Source organism: Pagrus major, chromosome 18 (genome assembly GCF_040436345.1).
Source record: "Pagrus major chromosome 18, Pma_NU_1.0".
Classification (NCBI taxonomy): Eukaryota; Metazoa; Chordata; class Actinopteri; order Spariformes; family Sparidae; genus Pagrus; species Pagrus major.
This window is the reverse complement of record NC_133232.1, coordinates 18,759,770-18,783,699: the sequence shown is the minus strand read 5'-3', so window position 1 is coordinate 18,783,699 and position 23,930 is coordinate 18,759,770. Positions and strand designations below refer to the sequence as shown.

General features: G+C 42.1%; 1 protein-coding gene across 1 annotated transcript in view; it reads right to left on the bottom strand.

Annotated features, from left to right (window-relative positions):
• LOC141012848 (connector enhancer of kinase suppressor of ras 2) overlaps window positions 1-23,930 on the bottom strand; it is a 64,338-nt gene that overhangs the window by 12,633 nt on the left and 27,775 nt on the right. The window contains exons 6-13 of the mRNA XM_073486393.1: window positions 20,530-20,649; window positions 18,376-18,435; window positions 18,158-18,226; window positions 12,137-12,283; window positions 6,404-6,531; window positions 6,085-6,290; window positions 4,553-4,639; window positions 3,562-3,770 (exon numbers count right to left, since the gene is read on the bottom strand). Coding sequence (XP_073342494.1) covers window positions 3,562-3,770; window positions 4,553-4,639; window positions 6,085-6,290; window positions 6,404-6,531; window positions 12,137-12,283; window positions 18,158-18,226; window positions 18,376-18,435; window positions 20,530-20,649 — 1,026 coding nt within the window. The remainder of the gene's footprint in view (window positions 1-3,561; window positions 3,771-4,552; window positions 4,640-6,084; window positions 6,291-6,403; window positions 6,532-12,136; window positions 12,284-18,157; window positions 18,227-18,375; window positions 18,436-20,529; window positions 20,650-23,930) is intronic.

The following is a 23,930-nucleotide window of genomic DNA, read 5'->3' as shown; positions in this document are numbered from 1 at the left end:
AACCAACCAACCAACAAACAGACACAGGTGAAAACATAATGTTATAACAATGCTAGCCTTGTCAACTGACGGGCTAGTTGGCAGTGTTGTACTAACTGGACATGTACTTTGTGTTTTGATAATTGATAATTGAATCTATTTACAAGGACTCTCACATACTTAACTACCTCTACCAAGGAGTTTATGTTTTCACCCGTGTCTGTTTGTTAGTTTGTCAGCAGGATTACACAAAATCTACTGAACGGATTTCCATGAAACTTGGATGGAGGATGGCTCTTGGCCCAGAATAGACCCAGTTACCTTTTGGTGCAGCTCCGGAAAATGGACAGATTCTGGCATTTTTTCTCACTTTCTTTAACATTGACCAAGCAAGAATCTTCCCTTACGTCGCTCTGTAGCACCACGATGCTTCACTTATAACAGTATATTGTGTACCTTTATCAAAAAATGGCAAATGTTCGCCATATTGCTATTTCAATAATATCTTGATTAATTGTTCAGCCCCCGTAGACAATGTGTACATGTCTGCTGGACAAAGACACAAGTCCTTCAGTGAGCTCAAATAATAATTTCTTGCTATAATGTTGGTGTAAACAGAAAAGAACCCTACAGAGAGAATGAGAGAGCAAACGAGCAGGTCATTAAGGTTACCGTATGCTTGTTAGTGCAGGATAGTATACTTCATGTGCCACTGAATAGATATGAGTCACCGCCATGAGAGACACACAGCTGAAAGGGTTAGAGAGGGCTAGTGTTAGCTAAGCTGTTGGCGCACTGTGAATGTGTGTGTGCACGGTGTGTCGTGTTTTAAGCACAGTCTGTCAGTCGTGCTTGTAATTGGTCTGGCTGATGCTGAGTCATACACCTGCTCACAGGGATACTTGTTTGTGTGTGTGTGTGTGTGTGGGTGCGTGTGTTTGTCCAGAATAAACTCCTATTTAGACTCAGGCGTGTCTGAGGAGATGGGGATATTAGGATGAGTTAGGATGAGTCGTGAGATGGCTACCCTGCATACAAATGCACTCCTGTGTGCTACTGTGTGTTTGTTTGCATATGACTGTGTGTGTGCTTGTGTGTGCATGAGAGAAAACACAAAGTTACAGAGGGGTGTGTCTGAGAGTGTCATTCTCATAATCCGTGAAGCTGGCAGCCATGCAATGACAATGATCATCCTCACTCTCCTTTGTCTCCTCTACCTGACACACACACACACAAACAAACAACAATGTGTGTGTGAATCTGTGAACACCATGACCTATCCTGCAACCACAGAAAGTTCCCCTCAGAGAGGACACACGTAAACTGTCGGACAAAGGAAGTTGTGTGTGGGAGCATGCAAGGTAACTCTATTCCAGTTCCAGCTAAGTGGCACAATCAGGATTAAAGCCTTTTTAGTGCCACTTACAGTTCTTTTTTACACAGCAGACATTTTGACATGTCACAGTATGAAAGCACAAGTGTGAAAAATAACATTAACAATGGCTGAATTCCATTTCGTTGCTTCAGTTTTAGGGTCTTCAAGCTGTCACAGCTGACTGGAACCCTTCAATAGAACAGTGGCATCATTATGTTATGAGTAACACCTGTGCCCTTCCTACTATGGCAAGTCAAAATGTCTGCTGTTCTGTACACCGACTTATAAATAGGAATTACTTTTAGTTCACATTGTGTGATCATTTCAATGAGAATGGCCATTACATGTTCTCACAGCTAAAGTTACACTTCTAGATTTTACATTCACAAAATATACGATAAGATTGTAAAACACAACACAATTTTAAAGATTAAACCTGGACTACAAAACCTCTTTAGCTTGTGACCCTTAGAAAAAATGAGGGTTGTAAGCAGTTCAGATAAGGGGAGATTTCCCCTGTAAATCTAAGATGGTTTTACAGAAGCTCTCAGGGGCAAGTGAGGATTTTATTTTCTTCTGGTGATCCATTTTCTTAGTCTGATCTAAAGTGTTTTCTCTGCTGTGTTTGTGGCTTGAGAACTGGTGATGAAAAAAAGTTTTGCCAGGAGAAGTTAGTAAGTCCTTTTTTATATCTGTGAAAACCCGTGGAAAAAAAAAGTTGAGTGAGAAAAAAATGCTCCCATGTGTGAAACCACACACAAAAAACATTTTCAGGAGAAAACTGTTTGGTTTTTTCATGTGAGAAAAAGAAATTCACTTGGTTTCACACACAATTTTTTTCCCCCCCTGATAAAATATTTTCCTACTGAGTTTCACACACAAAAAACCTCCTGAAAAAATGTTCCCACTGGGTTTCACAAATGAAAATATGTATTTCTCTTGAATTTTTTTACCACGGTTTTTCACAGATATAAAAAGGACTTATCAACTTATCCCGGAAAGACTTTTTTTCACCAGTTCTCAAGTCACAAACACAGGAGAGAAAACACTTTGTCTTCAGAGATGACAAAAAAATTAAGGGGAAAAAAAACTATTTGGATCAGACTTGGAAATGGATCCCCAGAAAAAAAAAAACCTCACTTGCTGCTCAGGGCTTCTGTATGGTTTCATTTAAGTAACTGTAAGAGGTACGATTAACCGATATAAGCACAGGTTATGAGAAAATATGAATACAGATTTGTACAGGAGAACTTCGTGTTTCTACTGTCATATCATATCATATCAAACATTACCCTGACAGATGTAAATAATGCACTTACACCTGGGGAATATCTTCAGTTATAGTTTATAAGCACTTGGTGCACTGCTGAGTATTTACAGCAGCAGGATGGTATATGTGGGATTGACTCAAGATAAACTACAGTGCCCATGTTCATGGCAATGAAGGATCATGACAACCAGTATCAGTGTGGTTCCCTTTTTAATAATGTTTGGACAACAATGGAGTTCTATGGCACTGAGGAATAAGATGTCCAGGTTCCAGGTTTTAGCCACCTAGTTAATACTTCCTTTTTTATTTTGGTAGATTTATCCTCCTGTGTAATTTTTACTTTCCACTTCCTCTCTTTGTCTGTTTTCCTTCTTCCTGCTCGAATGTGTTCCATTAGTTAATCATTCCCGTGTATTTAAGCCTATGTATTTCAATTACTATTTGTCAGTTTGCTGTTATCCTGATTCCTGTATGTATTTCACTTTTCTTTTGTGGATTCAGCTTTTAGACTAATAAAGCTTGCTTTTTTCATCTATCTGCCTGCCTTAGTGTCTTTGCATATCGGTACCTTTTTTGGTTGACTTGTTTTGCCCAAAGATATTCAGTTTACTGTCGTAGAGGAATAAAGAAAACAGAAAATACTCACATTTAAGGAGCTTAAATTAGAGTATTTTGCCTTTTTTTCTAAAATTGCTCCATGCGCCACAAAAGCAGTTTTTTTTTTGTTGTTGTTGTTTGGTTTTTTAACCTAATTGAACATTTAAATACATCTAACATAATAATGATTTGATAAGTGATTGATTACAAGCAGTACTGCAAAAAGTTTGACTTATTTGACTCTTAATAACAACATATAACCCAGGAAATAGATAGAAGAAAACAGATATCATTATTCACTGACGTATTTAAAATCATATTTAAGAGACAGTGTACATACAGGCAAAGGTTCAGGAGGCTGGTCTAGGCGCAGGGTTGAGGACAGCATGGAGGGGCTGATTGGAAAGCTAGGGCTGCTGGGATTGCGGCTCTTGCGCCGGGAGCGTCTGGTGGAATCCCGCCGGCTCTCTCTGCCCGGAACCTCCGGCTCCTCCTCGATCACCAGGATCTTGTCGTCGCTAAGGTAACGCAGCAGGGAGTTGTCTGAATCTGTGGGGATGAGGGGAGGGAGGGTAGAGGGACGGAGCAGTTAGAAGATGGACAGGCTCAACAGAACGGAGGGGGGGAGATAGCGGCATAGAGTCGAGGGAGAACCCCAGAGTAGAAACAGATGAGGGAGAATAGACCCTTACAGATAAAAAGCCAACAGAAAGGGATAAAAGTGCCTCAGAGCTGTAGTATCTGATATGGATCCACAGCCGGGGACATACAGCTAATCTGTTTGCAATGATTATGCTGATTTAGAGGGCACTACTGCTAAATCCTGTCAGTCACGGAAAGTTTTAGTCTGCTTGAGCTGCAGACAGACAAAGCTTCTCACCTAATTTGTTTATTATCCATAAACTTAAATGTGAAAAACTTAAAAGTGACTGAGAGAAAGAGAAGGAGAAAGGCAGACCCCCCGACAGTAGTGCTGCACTTTAATGTTATTCATGGACTTTCTGATGCTAGAGTGGAGGAACCTCGCTCGAATACAGATCGAGTCTCGCTGCAAAACGGTGAGGCTGGTTAGAATTGGTCACATAGAAATACCTTCATTTCCAGAGCGGCTGTATAAATGCAATTTCCTTGCATTTATGTTTACTCATCGCTCTGTCAGATACATACCTGGCAGATATGTATCCTCACACAACCACACCACCATGGATAACCAGAGGATGAGCTGAAATGTATTGAGCTGAGTATGGAGCAAAGCACGGCACCAGTCCGACCCTTTTGTGTTTGAGGGGAACTCTGTTTTTGCATGTATGTGTGTTTGTGTGTGTGTGTACCTCGGCTCCCTCTCTTGCCCATGCTGGGTTCCTTGGCCTCGGCCATCCAGTTATATTCGGGAGGCATGGAAACAGGCCTGAGGTCACCTGGAAGGACCAATCAGTAGTCAGAGAGTCTGCTGGGGGGGGAGGGAGTGGGGGTGTCGCGACTGAGAGACAGCGTAGGAGACAGCTGGAGGGGTGGACAGGAGAGACAAGGTGTGTGCAGGTGGGGGGGGGAGAACGGGAGAATATGACGTGCAAGGCAAAGGTCACATGGCATTATTCTCAGGTTTTAGTGTGAAGTTAGTTTTCAATTCAGGCAGTAAACTCAAAAACCACGGACAACCTACATTTAACGCTGTGAATGCATCCTGTGTAGACACAGACAAGGCTCCGAAGCTGCTGCTTCGCTAACGTGATGCTTTGGCCAAGTATTCTGAATCCTCTGCTGGACCATGCATGTACACATTAAAGTAAATTACTGTGGTAGGAGAAGAATCCTTAAAGGGGACATATGAGGGGACATGTGTAAGAATTTTTTAGCTAGCGCACAAGCAGACTAAGCTAAAAACACATATTAATTATCACATTATAAAGTTGTGCTGGTGAACTAGTTGGTAAGAGCTAGCACTATTAAATGTATGAAACATGTTTTTGAAGGTAAACATTTCAACATTTTACAAATACATTAAACAGTAACCAATATCAGCAACTGCTTTGACGCCTGTGGTGAAAGTCCCCAGACTCCCGGAAAAATTGCTAAATTTTTTTAAGTTGTTGAGTTACAGGACATTTTAGAAACTTCTGTGTTGTGTGCACAACACATTCTAAACTATTTGGGCCTTCTTGTTAATTCGGCAAACAATATTGGTGAAGATATTTCTTTTTTTGTGTAGAAAATGTCATATCCGTCATGTCATATCCCAGTGCAAATGTGAACAGCCTCTGCCAGCTAGTCGTTAATTTGACTCTGCTATTTGTTGCTCGGCAACAGCTTCCTGCTGTGGTTGAAAACAATGTCAACCAAAACAATGAGCCAAAAGAGGCTAAAAAGCCCATTAAACCTTAGGTGATCACTCTCTAGTAGGTTTGACACCCTTTGCACAATACGTTGTCACTGACCCATCGTTAATGTAAAAATAGTTATTCACATGGCTTTAAATGTGATTTTTGGTTGCTAGATAGTAAGGCTACCATAAACTACTCTTTCAATATTTCCATCGATCACATGACCCTTGCCTTGCACATGATAGGGCACTTGAGAGTCTCCCAAGAAGGTACAGGATGTCTAGGAAGCCGTCTTGGACAAGGGTGACACAGGTGGTGGGGCAGACAGGGAGCTGGAGACAGTGTTTGTGGACTGACCGTTTGGCATGTGATCAGTGTTTTTAGGACGTGTGCACGTGAGGTAAAGACACAAGGAAGCAGAGCCATGAGGCGAGTGATGAACACACATGGAGGAGTTCTGAGGTGAGAAAAAGGTGAGAGAGAACATGCTGTTTTACAAAACATCCACCATTCACACTGTCGAGTTGCACTCTCCATCTTACCATGGGTGGGGGTTTTGTCCCGCCGGCGAACCCCCGTATTGCGGCCCCTATCGTAGTCGGGCCCTGGGGGTCCGTCTCCCTCCAGCAGGGAGAAGAACTGCCCGCTGTCCTGGTCCAGGTAGTAGCTGACTGCCTCTGAGCCTTTAGAGCCAGACTGGGAGCTGTAGCGGCTGATGTCGTCACATGACATCAGACCCATCTCCTCCCTGGGGAGAGCGGTATTGTCATCATCACTGTCATCAGCGCCATCATCGGTGTCATCAACAGGATCATAATAATAATCACCATCATCAAACATCTGTGTGTGCAAGCGTCTGACCTGGTGCCGTAGAGTCCAGAGACAGGAGAGAGGATGTAGACGTCCTGCATGCTGGGGGCGTCCATTTTGGACATGCCCAAAGTGCCCCCGGGCGTTGGGGAGGTGCTGGTGGGGCTGGTGGGGACCGGCTGAGGGGAGAAAGAGGAGAACAAGAAGGAGAGAATGATTCAATTTGAGCACCTTTTCGCTGAAGCGTAATTGGAGGACAACCTGCAGAAAACGGAGCATCAGGTCTTTTCCTGCCTCACAACAAAAAACAAACAAGCACACAGTTTACGGTGTTACGAGGGAAGGGAACCTTTTATTTTGCTGCACTCGTTTTAACACAAACAAGAGAGTTATTTCCACAGAGCTGCCATGTTGTGTATGTTGTCTTTTTTTTTGTATCTGTCTGATTGTGCAGCCTCTCCCACGTTCAATCGCTTCGCTATTCTGTCATTTTGTCTCAAGCCTCTTCACTCACACAGGGCTCTCCATGTCTGTTCCCATGACAACCTCTCTTCTCCCCGCTCTTCCTTCCTCCTCACCCCTCTCTCCCCTCTCCCGTGCTACAGGAGAGAAGGAGAGGACGGAGGAAAGCTAGCGTGGCCTCCTACCTCGGCTCGACTCAAGGACGCGTAGACTCATTTGTCATCAGGTCCTCCGTGAGGACAGGATGCCTCGCTTCTGATGTTACGGAAACTCAGTCCAAAATTTAAGTGAATTATATTTGTTCACAGTCGGAACAGCTGGGGTGACGAACGCGTAGCTCCAGCCGGCAATTTTTCCCCTGAGGAGGAGGTTTCCATTTTTTTTTGAAAAATGGGGAGTTTTACTGTATGTCTGAGGGGGGACGCTCCATTTTAGAGAGGAGATGCGAGTGTGGACAGACTTGATAAACAGACACAGAGCCGGAGCGATGGCGAAGCGGGCAGCGTTCTCATTAAGGAGGCCCAGTGTTTCATCATTTCATCAGCAGTGCATTAGGCAAATTCATTTCATATTCCAAACTTTCCATCCTCCCCTCCTCCCCCTCCTCCTCACTACCTCCATCCCCAGGCCCTGTCTCTATCTTCATCTCCTTCTCTCTCTCTCTCTCGCTGTCTTCCCCTCATGAAGGCAGCTTACAGTAAGACGGCTTCACGATAAATAATGAAGACAGGCTGGAAAGAGAGGGACGCGAGAGAGAGAGGGGAGTGCAAAGGAAATAGGACAAAGAGAGAGAGACGGAGAGAAAGAGTGCAGGACAGAGAGAGAGAGAGGCGGGGGAGCTGTGCAGTGTGGTGACTGGAGCTCAGAGTGAAAACAGTAATTTAGTGATTACAGCCCACTGCTGCCTGCATGGGAAAGGGGGAGGGGGGAATGGGGGTAGAAGTAAAGAGAGATGGGACCTCCACAGCAGGGGAAATTCCAGTCTGTTAAAACAGCACTTAAACCATTTGACCCCCGCTGCGTCCACTCCAAACTACCGAATCACACTCTCCCCAGACCAATGCTCCAAATCCCACTACCTTACATGCACACATGCAAACCCACAAACACACACACACATTATCAAATATGGTAAACATAATATTTGGACTATTGAAGGACCTCATGAACAGTATGAATACAACGTTTACAGTCATACATTTACAATAAATAAAAGGTAGGATTCCACCAATGTGTTTCTTTGTCAGGGCTGATAACCATTGCGATGTGGAATGTAAAGAAGTACGTTTTACTCAAGTACTGTGCTTAAAGGATACATTCACTGTCCCTCATGCCAACGGAAAGTTCGATGATTTTTTTTTTCTAGTCCAGCAAAACAACTTTGCAGCATTCTCCTGAACAATGGAAGTAGATGGTGACTTGTTTTCAAATGTGAAAGTACCTGAAAAAAAGAAAACATAAATTGTTCCATACAGCTCATCCAGTGTAATTGATTTGAGAAGACCTTATTTAAACTCTTGATGCACGATCGAGCTTGTGCACCCACTGCAGACAGGGTGTGTGCTAACGCTTTTAGCTCAGCAGCTACAGTGAAGATTACGGATTAAAAAATGGTGTAGATGATGTCTTTTCAAATCAATGTCAGATTTCACGGACTTGAAATACACAAGCTATATGGAGCCATTTTATGTTTTTTCAGTTGTTTTTGTAACATTTTAAAACAAGTCCCCATCTACTTCAGTTGTTTAGGAGAATGCTGCAACTGCAAAAGTTTTGCTGTGAAGCTCCAGAAATGTTTTGTGGACTACTTAACTTCACTCAACTTTGAATTGGCATGGGGGTGAGTAGATAACGACCAAAATTTCAATTTCAGTTGAACTTATCCTTTAAGTACAATTTTAAATATGATTGTACTTGTACTTTACTTGTGTTTCTAAATTTCCTGGCACTTTATACTTCCACCACTACAAATTTCGAGTCAAATATCGTACCTTTTACTTCACTACAATTATTTGATAACCTTGGTTACTAGTTACTTTGCAGATTTAGATTATTAATCTGGTGTTGGAGCCAAAGTAGCCCATTTTTTAATTAATTAATTTTATCTGCAATCTGACAAAAAATTGCTGAATATCCCATCCAATAAACGGCCAACCCGATATTAAGTCCATTCCTAATTAAAGGCCTTTTTCATTACAGACATTTTGACCGTCTTAGTAGGAAAGGCAGAGCAGTTACTAATGATATTACAATTCAAGTGGCCCAGTAAGGCAATGTGACAGTGAACCAGCATGCACAACACTAGGGCCCTGAAACTGAGGCAGCTAAATTCAGCCATCATTGATTTTATTATTTATACCTACAACGTCCAAATATCTGCAGTGAAAACGGTGCTTTAAACCTTCATTCAGTCTGATCTAAAGCCTGACCTGTACTGGATTTTTAAGGCTGACAATGATATCAATATCATAAAGAAACATTTTGATACCTTAGTTATTACTGAAACTTAGATATCATGAGCTCAGTAAGACATTTTACAGGTGAAAAATAAACTGATTTCTGCAATAAGCTGCAATTCCATGTTACTTATCGACCAACATTAGCTTACAACAAGCTAATATAATGAATAATAGATTACAAGCTGTTAATATTGACCCAGCCAATTTACAAATAAAGACAGTTCAAACATTTGTCTATGAAAGGATGATTTTAAGTTGCATTAGCTGTCAGATAAACGGACCAAAAGAATGTACTGTAAGTAAGACGTCTTAGAGGCTACAACTCTTCACCCATTCAGCTGGCACATCAATAATATATAACCAGCCAATACATGTTGCCTAAAATAGCATCCATTCTCAAAAGACTAATTATTTATGCATCTTAACATATAACAGATTTATGAAAGCGGGGTCATGGACAATGTGGGGCACACGTGTGACCGGTGAAGTGACCTGCGATGCAGTTGTGGACTTGAGTCACACACCAAATGTGTCTCTGTGCACATTTTGCAGCGTGGCAGACGAGCGTGCATGCAATATGCAGCGTCACAGTAATCCTCAACTTATCTGTTAAAATCATTGCCAGCATCATTGTAATTACAGAGGATCATTGAATTGCTTTTACTCCTTCCTACTGTAGACAGACAGATACACAGACAGACACACACACACAACAACAGAGGGAAAGAGAGAGAAAGAGAGAGATGTGTTGTCATTTAGTCGAATAGAAGAGGTTGCCATGGAGGGATTTGGTGCTGGAATCACATGATAATTTGTGAGATAAATTGTTTCCTTTGTGGATTCAGTTATAATCCAGCTGAACGTTTGCCACATTTGGGCTAAACTTCGCAGCCGCACAATTCATCCTCCAAAACCAGGCTTAGAGGTATGAGTGTGCATGTGTTTGTGTGTGTGTGTGTGTGTCTGTTTTGGGAACGTGTGTATACAGTATGTATCCAAAAAGCGAGCTTACAGAGTGCAGTGACCCAGTTCCTCCGCCTCTCGAAGGAGCGACGCGACTGATAACCGCAGACATCTCTCTTCATGTGTGCACAGGAGCACACTTGGCTTTGACACATACAGACGGACAAGCGTGCATACGGCCATGCTTAGAAATATGTGCACACCGAGTACCCGCGCACACACACGCAGGCTGTTTAGCAGGATATTTTGGATTCAGTGCATTATCTCCAGTATTTGCTGAGTAGCGGCTCTTGTTTCAGAGCCAGTGGAGCCGCCTGTAGTTGCTTATGAATAATTAAGAGCTCCAGTCTTTCTGAGAGAGAACAAATCTAAAACACTCTTTTCTTCTCTTCTCCCGCAGATATCTCGGCGCTCTGATCCGGGCGCTCACGGCGCGTTTGTGCCTTAGCGGCCCATCAGGGTAGAATTCCCACAATCCTCTGCTGTTGCACACAGCAAATATAACAATAAGCTCATGGTAACAAGTTAGAGCGATGATCTAACAAGGTTGCAACCTTGTTAAAGACAGGGATGGTGATGAAGTTGCAGCTTTAATTTGAATGGTTTCTAGGCCGTTATAGAAACCATATGTGAAAATACACTCATATGTATACTGCATGTATGTGCTCACAGACATTTAGAGACCAGACTGGCCCTCTCCATACCCCTCTGTCCATCTCGGCACAACTTGCTCTTTCTCTGCACCCACATTTGAGTGATTTCTCTGGGCTGGGTGAGTGACAGATTTGCAAAGCACACCCACTCTGAACTGTAAGCCTTCAAACAAGCATCCCACCTTTTAGATATACTGCACATTATAGGGGCACTGTGTGGTTTTGGAGAAGAAATTCAAACTCAGAAATTTCAATATTTACAATATTAATGAGGAATATTTTGTCCATAACTGAATAAACAAGCTGTTCTCAGAGGAAAATAAGGTCCCAAGAACACTGTCTGAAGCTAGAAAGGTGGCAGGGTCCGCCAAATACAAACAAAGTAAAACAGTATGAAATAGTGTTGTCCATTAAGGTCAGTTTATTTATTCAGTTTATTCAGACATGAACACAAAGAGAGTTTGTTTAGTTAGTTTGTTTAGGCATAAAAAAACAGTCCATGAAGATCTTTCTCTTTTGTTCAAAACTTCTTCCCCAAAACTACATAGTGCACCTTTAAAAATGAACTCTCTCTTGAAAGAGATGTACTTTGGGGCAGAGGTTGAACAAATCGAGACGTAGGTCTCAATAAATATGAATGTGAATGTGAGTGGGAGTGTGGATCGACCCTTTGGTGACCTTTTATTGGCCCGCAGTCGCCCCTGAGCAGGAAGTTCAGCCAATTTAATACACAAGAGCTAATATAAGATTTAATTTAATTATTCCCCCCTTCACTATCTCAATTTTAAATCATCTCTGTCTAAAAATATTCTTCTGGTATGCATGAATTCTCTTCTGGTGGAAGTTCAGCTACCAACACATTTGTGAATGGCTTTGAACTGTGTCAGCAGTACGGCAGGCTGTAAGAAAATAAGAGATTTGTTGAAACGCTCTACGGGAGGATTGATGCAAGGTCAAGCAGTGAACAAGTTTCCTTTGAAAATATTTGTTTAAAATGCCAGCAGGAGAATGCAGAGTGTGGGCAGTGAAAAAACAAGAGCTGAGAGTGAGTCAAAGATATTAAGCCAGAGGTACAACACAGCTTACTGTATATAGTACTAAATCCTCCAACTTCAGTCCTTAACTGTAAGTACAAGAAGAGCGCAGTTATACATGTACAACACTGACAGTTTCAGCTCAGGATGTGGCGAACGGCGTGTTATAACACGGCAGTTACGGGCGTCCCTTCATGTGTTGCTGGTGTTTACCTGCAGGCCCAGCGGTTTCCAGCGGACGTTCCTGAGCAGAGCCGGCGTGGAGCTCAGGGTGTTCTGGGGTCTTTTCTTCAGTGTGAGGATGACTCCGCACGGGTCCTCTCTCAGAGCGTTGACCAGGTTCTTCAGCTGCCAGCCCACCTGAGGAGCACACACACCGGGGCTACCGAAACAACTGCTGCAAACCACCACACGCACACACCCACACACACACATGCTGTCCACGATGCACTAGGGAAACTAAAACTGCTGAGGAAAACCACCACGCACTAATACTAAGTTTTAAAAAACTGCTGCTGCAAACCACCACACACAGGTCCTGATACTACCCGTCTAACACCACATGCTACTTTTATTGATTTTTGCATATGTGCCTTTATTAGAGTGACAGAAGAGATATGATAGAAAACAAAGGAGAGAGAGGTGCAACAAAGATCCTCAGCCATAGTCAATGTCTTAAACTCTCAGCTTCGAGGTTTCCTGACATGCTACTGTGTAACATATGACCCTGTCAAGGCCCAGGAAAAATGAGTTACTTTGAAATTAAGGTAGAGTTAAATTCGGGGCTTGGAGTCAAATTTCTTTTACTCCTGAATTCTTTGGTTCATGACCGAGGTCAGTATAGGAATATCCTGACCAAATTGGGTTCATAAGGTATTTGAATGAGCCATTATGCTGTACCATTTCTCTATAATTCTCCTAAATGAGGCCTATTTGATATACAGTTTAGTGGGTATCTCATACAACAGTCCTGTAATAGATCTTATCTTCATACAGTGATGGAATTTAACTAAGAACATTTACTCAAGTACTTGTACTTTACTTGAGTATTGTCTCCTACTTTATACTTCCACTACACTTAATTTTGGAGGACATACGTGTAAAAATATATGTACAATTTACTTTTACTTGTACTTTTGATATTTACTGTAAGTACACCTATTGCCAGAAAATTACTTTTGATACTTAAGTACATTTCATATCACACACTATAAGACTTTTACTCTCTAATCGATATCTTTACTTTTACTCAAGAATGACTTTTGGGTACTTTTCACAACACTGCCTTCGTGAAGGTTATGATTAGGCAAAGGGACATTTCATTGAAAATTTCATGTCACCATTATCCTGTCCTGCATAACTGCGATTCACTATACTATCCCGATTATCATCATAATATTCCTAAAACCTAAAAACTAAAATTGCAGTAAAACATACTAGAGTAAGTTCACAGAGAGGACACGCTGCGTTTTTAGTGAAAAACAATCACAGAATCTTAAATAAGTAATCATAAATCATAAGGTCTTGTGCGGCACAAGCAATACATATATATATATATATATATATATATAACTGGCGGTAACCTCCTCTCCATGTCGTTCTTTAGTTTGGAATCCTTAGTATTTACACACATCTGATTTAACTTGTTTTTATGAGGGACACAATGTGCAAGCTGAGACTTCAGCCATGGTGACAGGCTTAGGGCAGTTCAAAACAAATCAGGAAACCAATAAAGGACTATACATCAGCCGGATAGACAGGTTTCTCAAGTCATTCATGCAAGGATATTGATGACTATCCCGATAATTGAATTTCGCCATGATCAACTTATTGGTTTTCTTTACCGCGATCGAAGATAAAATCTTTTATTGTCCCATTCCTAGTTATGATGCTATGAAGTTTTTGTTGACTGACAGGTGCAGCTAATATTTTGAAAGCTGACATCTTGGGGAACAGAAGAGGCATGGATAAAATGCATGCCATGCCAATTATGAACCATGTTAGCCGTTTTCACACGAGGATAACGTCTGCTGCGAGCCCAGCTGATCAGCCATGAACTAACAAGGTGCTGTCAAGTTTTTTCACAGCACTCGACACTGAGCTGGGTCACACAGATACTGGTATTGAAAGGATGCAGATTTTTATATTTTTGACTGTTGTATTCTGATTTTTAAAGGACTTTCTAATTAAAAAAGGGAACGTAGATTTATCTTGCTGCTTGTATTCAATTATGAAAATGTAGCCGCGTTTAGTTCTATTAATAAAATTCAAGAGCTGTCATGAGTCTGACTCACTTGAAATCTTGCTCAATGTGTCCCTTTTAATATTATATTCCAAGCTAATGTCCAAAAATGATAGCCTCCATCAGCGGATTGACATTGTCCGTAACTATGTGCATTTTATTTAACACTATGTGTTCATTTTTCCCAATTCGAAGTGGTGTTAACAGTACAAACAACAGCAATGACAGAGAAGGAAGGTGTAAAAAATATGAATATAAAAATATATAATTCCAGACTCTCCTTGTATCATAAAGTAAATTCATAAATTTTAATGACAGAATAAGCCTGTTATATTGCAGTGGATGCTTTATATCGTAAATATGTGGGTATTAAAGTGTACTGCAAGGACTCAAGAATCAAGGCAAGAATAAATATCACTGTCTGATATGGATCCACATGCAGATTAAAAATAATTTCACCACCATGACTCAGACAAGCTGCTTTTGTTCCCTCTACAATAAATCTTCACCAAACTACACTTTGTGCCTGACAATACAGCAAGACGCTACCACAATGGACCACACAGTCCCAGTACCACTAGTCTGAAAACACGTCACATTAAAACAAAGCCTCGCTTAGTCAGTATGGTTAAGTTCTGAGGACGAGAGCGAGATGGTAAAAGAGTAAGAAAGGACTGCTGACTGTGAAGTTTTTGCTCATGGTTCCGGCCAGCCTGTCTCCAGAGCTCACAGCACTCGTCAGGCCATTGATTGGCTACACTGGTCTCAGCTACTGGAAGTGTCCTCAGAGGCCACCACGCTCAGACACACACACTCACCCACACAGAGACAGCACCGCTCTGACCTTATTCCTGACATAATGATGACCAGCCTGTGTCAGCCTTTAGCGCCCTGTCTCCTGTTCTCTTTGGCCCAGTTCAGGACTCTGGGTTCAGCCAGCGTTCAAAAGCAACAAGAGCCGCCACGGGTGTAATGTACTGCTGAATGTTTTGTCTTGCCCCTCCTACTGAAACAAATGGAGGTTTACGAGGACTCGCCGGGACTACGATCAGTCATTTGTGATTCGATTTATCAATTTAAACTGTTTGAAAGTGAATCATTCCCTAGTGGCAGATATAGGACCATGTATTGCACTGACATTTTGATATGTGTACTGATGATCAGAAACCGTGTGGTCAGACATTTACCTCTGCACATTGGCCTCTTCATGTAAGGAATAGTTTTACATTTTGGGATATATGCTTATTGCTTTCTTGCTGAGTTAGATGAGAACTCATATCTGCCCGTGTCTACCAGCACCTCTAAATCTAATGCTGTTACACCAAAATGATCACATAAATGTGCTTCGTTTAACACAGGTAAAAAGCTAAAACAACTGAAAATAGGTGACTGACTCTTCCCATTGCCATGAGACGAATTTGCCTTCTTTTTTGTTTTTCTTTTTTTTTCTGTTGTGTCTCATCATCATCATCATGTCAACATCACAAACCTGCAGCAGAGCAAGAAAAAGGCTGAAAGCAGCATGAAGGCCAGTGACAATGTTGCTGTGGCTACTTCTTTTCAATTACTTTTACATCCTTCTCCCTTTCAAACTCAAGAGAGACAAATGTCCTTAAATTCAACACTGTCATAGCCCGAGTGTCATATTTCCATTGCTGCCAATTGGAGCAGGAGCTGATTAATACCTACAGACTATTGCAGAGTCGTTTGACCTGATATTTAATGCCAATATTTTACCCTTTCCCACTGAAGACTAAAGCCAGATGTTAGTGGGTGTTACTGGGTCCAGTGTGAAAGTGGTATAACTAATTAACACATTACATCTCGTTTCTTAAACTTGCTCTGTCCCCCTGCTTCCAGTATCTATGCTAAGTTAAAGGATAGGCCACCTGTTGCATTCATATTCACAACAAAATAGGGGGCAGCATATCGCCAGAGTAACCAGTAGCTAGTTAGCTCAGTTAGCGGTGAAGCTAGTGGTCCAGGCTGGGAGCGTGGAGCACTAGTGAAGTGTTGGTGTTTACACTGCCAGCAAAGGAGCTCTAAACTCGACAGGCCTGGGCTAGCTGGTTAGCATGCTAAACATTGCAACACAAAACATTGATGTCATAACGTCAAAACACTTGACTCCTCCACATTCTGTTGATAATTTTAGTTTCAGAAACAAAGTAAATGAACTTATTTCCCAAACTGTCAAACTATTCCTTTAACAAAAGAAGTTCTACAAGCATTTTGCTTAAATTTCATAAACTTTCAAACAATCCCCGGCCTCAGACGGGGAGAGAATTCATTAACCTCTGAAGGAGTACGACATTTTCCCGCCAAAGGGAAACCCTTAATTAACTGAATCAAAAGTGACCTGGAATGGATCTTGATCACGCTAAACTCCTCAACCCTCTTTAGATCCACCTCGATGGTGAACAGCACACGGCGCATGTTAACAGCAGATTTAAACCCATCCTAACCGGGCCAGTTTAGAACTGTTCTGTTGTGCAAATACTCAGAGAGCAGAGAGAAACAGTCAGAGACCTACCAAAATAATAATAGAGCATAAACTGCTGCTGGAGAGGTTTTTCAAATCCCCGGGGTCTTCATTATTTTCCCAGATGCTATTACCTCCACATAATTATGTTGCCTCTTCAAACAATCAGTTTGTTATTTGAGCAAATTCCACATTTTACCTCAAAAGAGAAAGCTGAGCTAAAAACACTGTGAGTCCTGTTTTGAAGTGGGTCTCAAACAGAAGCTCATGCATAGACATGAAGGCAGTGCTGTTGCTAAATACGTGGGATAGGCCTACATAATGATTCTATAATGTAATGGAATTTGTTCATTCAATATTCACACTAATCTCATTTTTAAGTATGGAGCCTCACTAGATAAACTTATCAGGCGTGATGTTGACAGAGAGTTTGCTGGTGGTGTGTATCCATCTTCCCTTTTCAGCAGCTCCATTTAGGGTTGAAAAAGACCTATATTGACTAGAGACTTCCCTCTTCCTTTTCCCCCTGACTCCCTTTTTACTTCCTCCTCCCTTTTTTGCCTGACTCTCATCCCAGCATCCCCTGACTGCTGCTTCTCCCCTCCTTTACCCCCATCATACACTCACACACACATACACACACCTCTGCCTCCCCCCTGGCTTATCTCCTCCCCCAGAGTGAGGGATCAGAGTGGTGAGGGTCTAGCTGTGGGAGTAATGAGGGGTTGGAGCTGAGAGCCTAGCAGGGTGCGATCTGCACTGTCACCCGGAGGAGAGAGAGAGGGAGAGAGATAACACGCAGCTCCCTAGCGTGTCAATCAACGCCGCTCCCCGTGCACGCTTTCGCATGAGCGGCACCTATCGAGACGCACGAGGAAATACTTACGGGGAAAAAAGCACACAAAAGACGTCTGCACACACAGACACAAACCTTTTTTCCCCCCCCTCCTCCTCAGAAATCTCTCAAATAAACACTGGAACAAATCGTTTGTGCCAGAGCTGACAGCGCAGGCAATAGACAGCGCGCTCAATCACATGCTCTCACAAGGCACCCGTTCCATTTAAAATGGCTGCCCATTTTTGTGCTTCCCTCTGATGTGATGAGTTGAAGGCAGAAATGCAACTTATTCAAGTCGGAAAGTGGAACATGAGTTCACATTTCAAAACCAGACGCCTCCTTCAGGGGTTTCTTACGACAATGGGAACAAATTCCGGAAAGAGTGCGCTGACAATCACGCCGGACTGAACAAAGGTCTTGTAACAATCGTCCTATAATCGGCTCCCAAAGCAAGTCTAATTAGCCTACATAGCGACACAGGCACAGGACAGGAAGCACCATGGCGGCAGTGGTGGTGGTGGTGGTAGCAGACATCGTGTACCTTGACATCTCCTCAACATAGCACAGAATGGAGAGCAAAAGACAGTTTGCTGTATGTATTCACACACGGAAAGGACATTCCCTGTGACTCTTCACGACCACAGTGTTGAGTTTGGGAGCTTTTTGACTCACCACTGTCTGGTGGTTGACTTGGATCACCTCATCACCTGCGTGGATCTTCTTACACAGGTCTGCTGGAGACTACGGAGGCAGAAATTGAAGAAGAAAAGGACAACGGAAACAAAGTCAGGATACATTAAAGTGCAGATTCACTGTCAAAGTGGAATTTGAGATCACAGATTGTAGATGGTGGAGCGTAGAGCTTCCGACTGATTGAAACCAAAACTCACATTCTCTGTTGTTCCGGTGATAACGTGGAGTCCGTCATACGTAGATTTGATATACATCCCCTGAAACATAAGTAGGGAGGATTCAGTAAAGAGTACACAGGGAAATGTATGATATGATATTTGAGACTGTACTCATGGATGGGTAACAAATTAAAGGAATATCGAACATTTAGTGTCTCAGTCAGGTGTTGGTCTACTCTCTCATTTTGTGTGTTGATGGTGGTGATGGTGGAGAGTGCTGTCTAAAATGTCGGTACAAAATTTCCCACTGGTGTTCAGTTGGGTTGTGGCTAACATAAATTGTATACTCTTCAAACCAATCAGTGACCTCTTTTGTTGTTTTTCCACAGATTTGTTCATGAATATTACATGAACATTAATTTGTCTTCGCCTGTACTTGAAACTTTAACCCCCCGAAGATTTGACATGACTTAAGACTTAAAGAGCGAAAATCATTCAGTCTCAAGTTCTGACCTGTAGAAGTTCTGTAACAATAAATAATGAATAAAGACAGGAAAAGGCAGGTGTTGCAAATTAACACAACCTTTATTATTTATTTCTTAGCCCTATGCAATGGAGAGACTTGGATTCAGTAAAAACACTGTCAACACTGAAATAGTTTGAACATGTTTTCACCCCCACTGACTATGATGACTTGTTTAAGACAAGTCATAATATGCATATATTAGCATTGGTGCTATTAATGTTGTCAAATGGTTGTGGTTTGGTTAGGTTTACGCAGATAAAAACTTGGTTGGGTTTAGGCTCGATAAACTACGACTACAGTTTTAAGAAAAGGTCATACTTTGGGTTAAAATAACGACCTTCAGTCTCCTTACTCACGTAATGTAAGTAAACATATTTACAACCTGTCTCCTTTATAAATGTTAATGCCTACAGTTGTGCCAGGGTTGTTCTTAGTCAAGCGGTTAGAGTTAACACACTCTATTCCACATCTCAGAAGCTCAATTGGTAGAGCGTGCACCACAAGTACGGAGCCTGTGTCCTCGCCACTGCGGCCCAGGGTTTGAATCCAGCCTGTGGCTCTTTGCTGCATGTCATCCCCGCTCTCTCTCCCCAATTCCTGTCACCACTAACTGTCCTATCGCATTAAAGCCATGAACACACCAAAAAAAATCCACATCCCTAATAATTTATGACCTTTATTCAACTTTTATACACACATACTGAACATACATTGTTGTCCTGCTCAGTGGACAAGGGGTTTGAGCATAAGGCTCATGAACACTGGATCAGCTGTTCAAATCCTGACTATAATTAAGGCAGTGAGGCAATTTCCAGCAATAGGCATTTCAGCTTTCATACTATTTTTGGCAGGAAATGCGTTTTTCTAGTTTAAAAACACCTTACAAACGGGACGCAAACTCCGGTCTTTAAAGGGAACCTCCAGTGCCCCCTCCAGCCTCCCACTCGGACTTTCTCGCTCTTCTACACAAAAGGGGTGCCTCAAAAATTGACGCTAGAAGGGTGATTTAGAAACGTAAGGCCACTGACGAGGCTGCTGTGTTTGACAAGTTGGGAGGGAGAACCGGCTGGAGAACCTAAATGAATTCTAAATGCCATTTTACTTGTGAAGACTTAAGCTGGATTTGTCCTTTGGGGACTTTCGACTTGACCATATGATTTAAAGATGCTATTTATAATAAAAGTTAGGACAGGTCGGGTTGGCCGCCATCCCAAAGCGTCATTATTTGACGAGTTGGGAATGAGACTCAAAAATCTACTTTAAAGCTGCGTTAAGTTCAGAGGCAGTGAAACGAGCTGAAACCAGAACACTATCATATTATGTATGACCTGATAAAGTTGTTAAGGCATATGAGGCAAACATTTGCCTATTTACTCATCTAGCAGACATGGAACAACATTAACAAATATTTTGTGTCTGACTTTTATGCTAAATGTCCCAAATATTAAGTAACTAGTTGCTAACTTTCTCTTTTTGCTGGTCTTTGGTGCTGTCGCATAAAGTGGCTTGATCACATCTTCTTTTTATTGTTTTATTTTTCTACTGAAATCACCTGCTGGCTGCTGAATATGAGGTTGTGGTCTATTTGGTTTATATGAAAACATTGCTTGGTGCATCTCTAAAAACAGCTCTGGATACATGTGTGCGCATGTCAGTTGTGTCCTTACCAGCCCTTCGCTCGGCATGATGCTGGTAAGGTGGACCACCTCCAGGTGGGCGGACTGGGAGACCAGAGAGTCCGACGACAGAGAGATGATGTGGTCGCATATCCCTGCTAAAGTCTTACACTGGAGTAGGCATCGGAGTTAAAGAGAGCAGGAAAAGAGAGAGAAAGAGAGAGAGACAGTGACAAAAAGAGAAAGACAGAAAGTTATTGAGATTGGTTTTGGTCCACGAGGGATGCTTTGACCTAGCTGGAGGAGGTGAAACAGAAATCATTTCATCATATTGTTCCACATCGCCACTTCTATCACTCCAGCACACAAACTGTTTCCTGTCACAGTCTGTCCACAGGCATGCCCACAAGACACTGTCACAGACAGAACAACACATCACCGATACCAGCCAACCCCGAGGTGCCCGCATGACATTTTCTAACATCTAAATTACAGAGCACAAATTCAATTTGCTGGTATCTGCTTCTTTTTTTTTTTTTTTAGGGAAGATAAGGGCTATTTTTGCCTTCATGTCAACTAAACAAACACTGACAGTGGTTAGATTATCTGTCCTGTAATTTTTCTTACACTGCACTTAAATTCCTGAGTATTTTCTGGGCAAATACGGCAAATAAAAAGCAGGGCTTCACCTTGCCTTTGTTCTAAATAAACCCTGACTGTTTTTCAGGCTATTTGTACTGCATGGTCACGCATGCAAGTTAATTTATCATCAGCAACATCTCGGCCTTCTAATCTTGGCTGACTGACTGCAGCAGGCGTACGGAGACTGTTACCCTCCCTGGTTATCCTGCCTCATTGCATCGCCGCTTGGTGCACAGACACACACACACACAAACACACACACAAGACATGCATGTAAGAGAATATATGTTGGCTACATTCACACAAACGGCATGACAGTGATGAACCCTGCATAAAATAATCTTCTGATCTCAATCCTAATGAGCAATTACCGGATTATAGTGATGAAATGAACAGAGATCATCAACACACACACACACACACACACACACACGGTGCAAGCTCTCTCTCTCTCTCGCACACACACATTATAGCTCAGAGCCTATGATTCATTCAGTGTGAGAGAAAAGGTGGAGGATCTTCAGTGAGCTGGCTATGTGATGCTTATGCTCTCTCTTTTTCTCTCTGTCTCATACACTGTCTCTCGCTCACACACACACACACACACACACGTAAATATACACACCATCCTTTTCTGGGTCAGTTATCTGAACATTACGCCGCCTGTTTAGTTTTCCTGTTTATACAGTAATGTTATGTTCTAGTCAATGTGTCCACATTACGTAATGGGATACCCAGGACTCAGCTGCAAACACCAATTTGAAAAAAACCTAAAGGGGAAATGGATGAAGAGGTAAGAAATAAGTAAGGGGAAAATATATCTAATCCCACCTATAGAGCCATTAAAAGCATGTGAAGTCCCCAGCTGGAAACCACAGCGCGGGACAATGTTGTGGCTCTGCTTGTATCCCTCTTTGATCAGTGGACTAATAGTCTTGACCTGGGATTAACATGGGCCGAGAGACAAAAGGCCAGTAACCAGCGTGGAGACTCTCAACTCCTCCAGCTCCGACACACCCAGCCTTGATCTGACACGCCTCTGGAGAATCAGAGCGCAGATTATAGGGAAGTTAACTTATGTGGCTGGCTGGCTGGAGTGAGATTTAAGAGCAGTCAAACAGAAAGCCAGACATAGTACGCTGCCAAATGGATTAAGCACTGGCTGCACACACACACACACACACGCACAACCTCTCCACGTCCACCACCTCCCTCCAAAGCATTCTCTGTCACCCTTTCTTCCTCCTCGCACCTTCTTTTACATGCTAACACACACCATGCGTGGTTGTGTAATGCATCGTCTCCACATGCACACAAATATAAACCGGACCCGAGACACAGAGAAAGATGGGGAGAGGGAGAGAGGAACAGAGAGGCAGGGAGGTTGGGAGGGAGGGAGAGTCCGGGAGGGAAAGGGGAGAAAACAAGGGAAAGAGAAAACACACAACTAGGACAGTCTTATGTAATTCCTCTCATCCTTATGCATGCATGCACATAAAAACACACACACTCATACACACTTCACGCTCCATCAGACACACAGACTCACACATGCTCATATCTTATCTCGCTCTTCTTTCTCTATCTCACACACACACACACACACACACACACACACACACACACACACACACACACACACACACACACACACTATCCCTGTCCATCTGATTGCTGCAGGCCGTAGTCTGAAGGAGAGCAGAGTAGCAGTGAGTTTTGCATTATTGAGGAGAAGCTGACAAACCTACAACCACCACTACAGCAGCTACGACACAGCTGACCTGAGCACTGAACAGTGTCTGAACCCCCATCCTGGATGCACACTGGAGACTCTCTCATAGGAGTCTGTTTGGATCAACCCTTGTACATACATTACTTTAGTAATGTACCAATACCATTGTCTATAAGACTGTATAGGTCTGGTATCTGAAATGTGTACTTCTGTAATGCTGTAAAAAACAAACAAAAGAAACTGAAGCATTAAGAGCAAACTGTCTGATTTTCACTTATTATGCATCCAGTCCTTTCAGAGTATCTACAGTTATTTATATTACTGTAATAACTAATGCATTAACATGTTTGCAGTATAACAATGGTGTGGTTGACATGCGGTTCATTTTAAGTACCTGGACTAAATATTTCATTAAGCTTATATTAGGATTGGGTAGTCTCGATCTATGAAAACACATTGTAGGCCATTGTGAAGTATTATTTACCATGACAAATAGCCTGTTTGAGAAAATGCACTAGATAACATTTCATCACTGGTCTAATGGTAGTTATTAGCAAGTTATTAGTTAGCTATAAGTCAGTCGCAGAAAGTTAGCAATTAGGCCTATATATCATTTGAGTAGGCTAGTTACTAGTTACTAGGCTAGTTAGTTAGTTAACAATAAGTAAGCATCCTATCTAGTTAGTTAGTCAGTAAGCAGATTAGTTCGCTTCTTAGTTAGTTAGTTAGTTAGTTAGTCAGTTAGCATATTATCTTGTTAGCAAGTTAGCTGATTAGTTAGGCTACCTTACTATCTCATTGGCTATTCAGTTAACAGTTTCCTATCTAGTCAGCGAACCGATTAGTTAGCTTCCTAGCTAGTTAGCAGATGAGAGTTACCTTCCTAGCTAGTTTGCTAGTTAGCAGATTAGTTACCTCCATATCTAGTTAGTAAGTTGGCAGATAAGTCAGACTAATCCAGTTAGCATCCTATCTAGTTAGTTATCAGATTAGTGAGCTTCAAATCTTGTGAGCTATTTAGTAGATTAGTTAGCTGATAAGTAGCTAGCTAATTAGTTAGCATTTCTGTATCATCAAG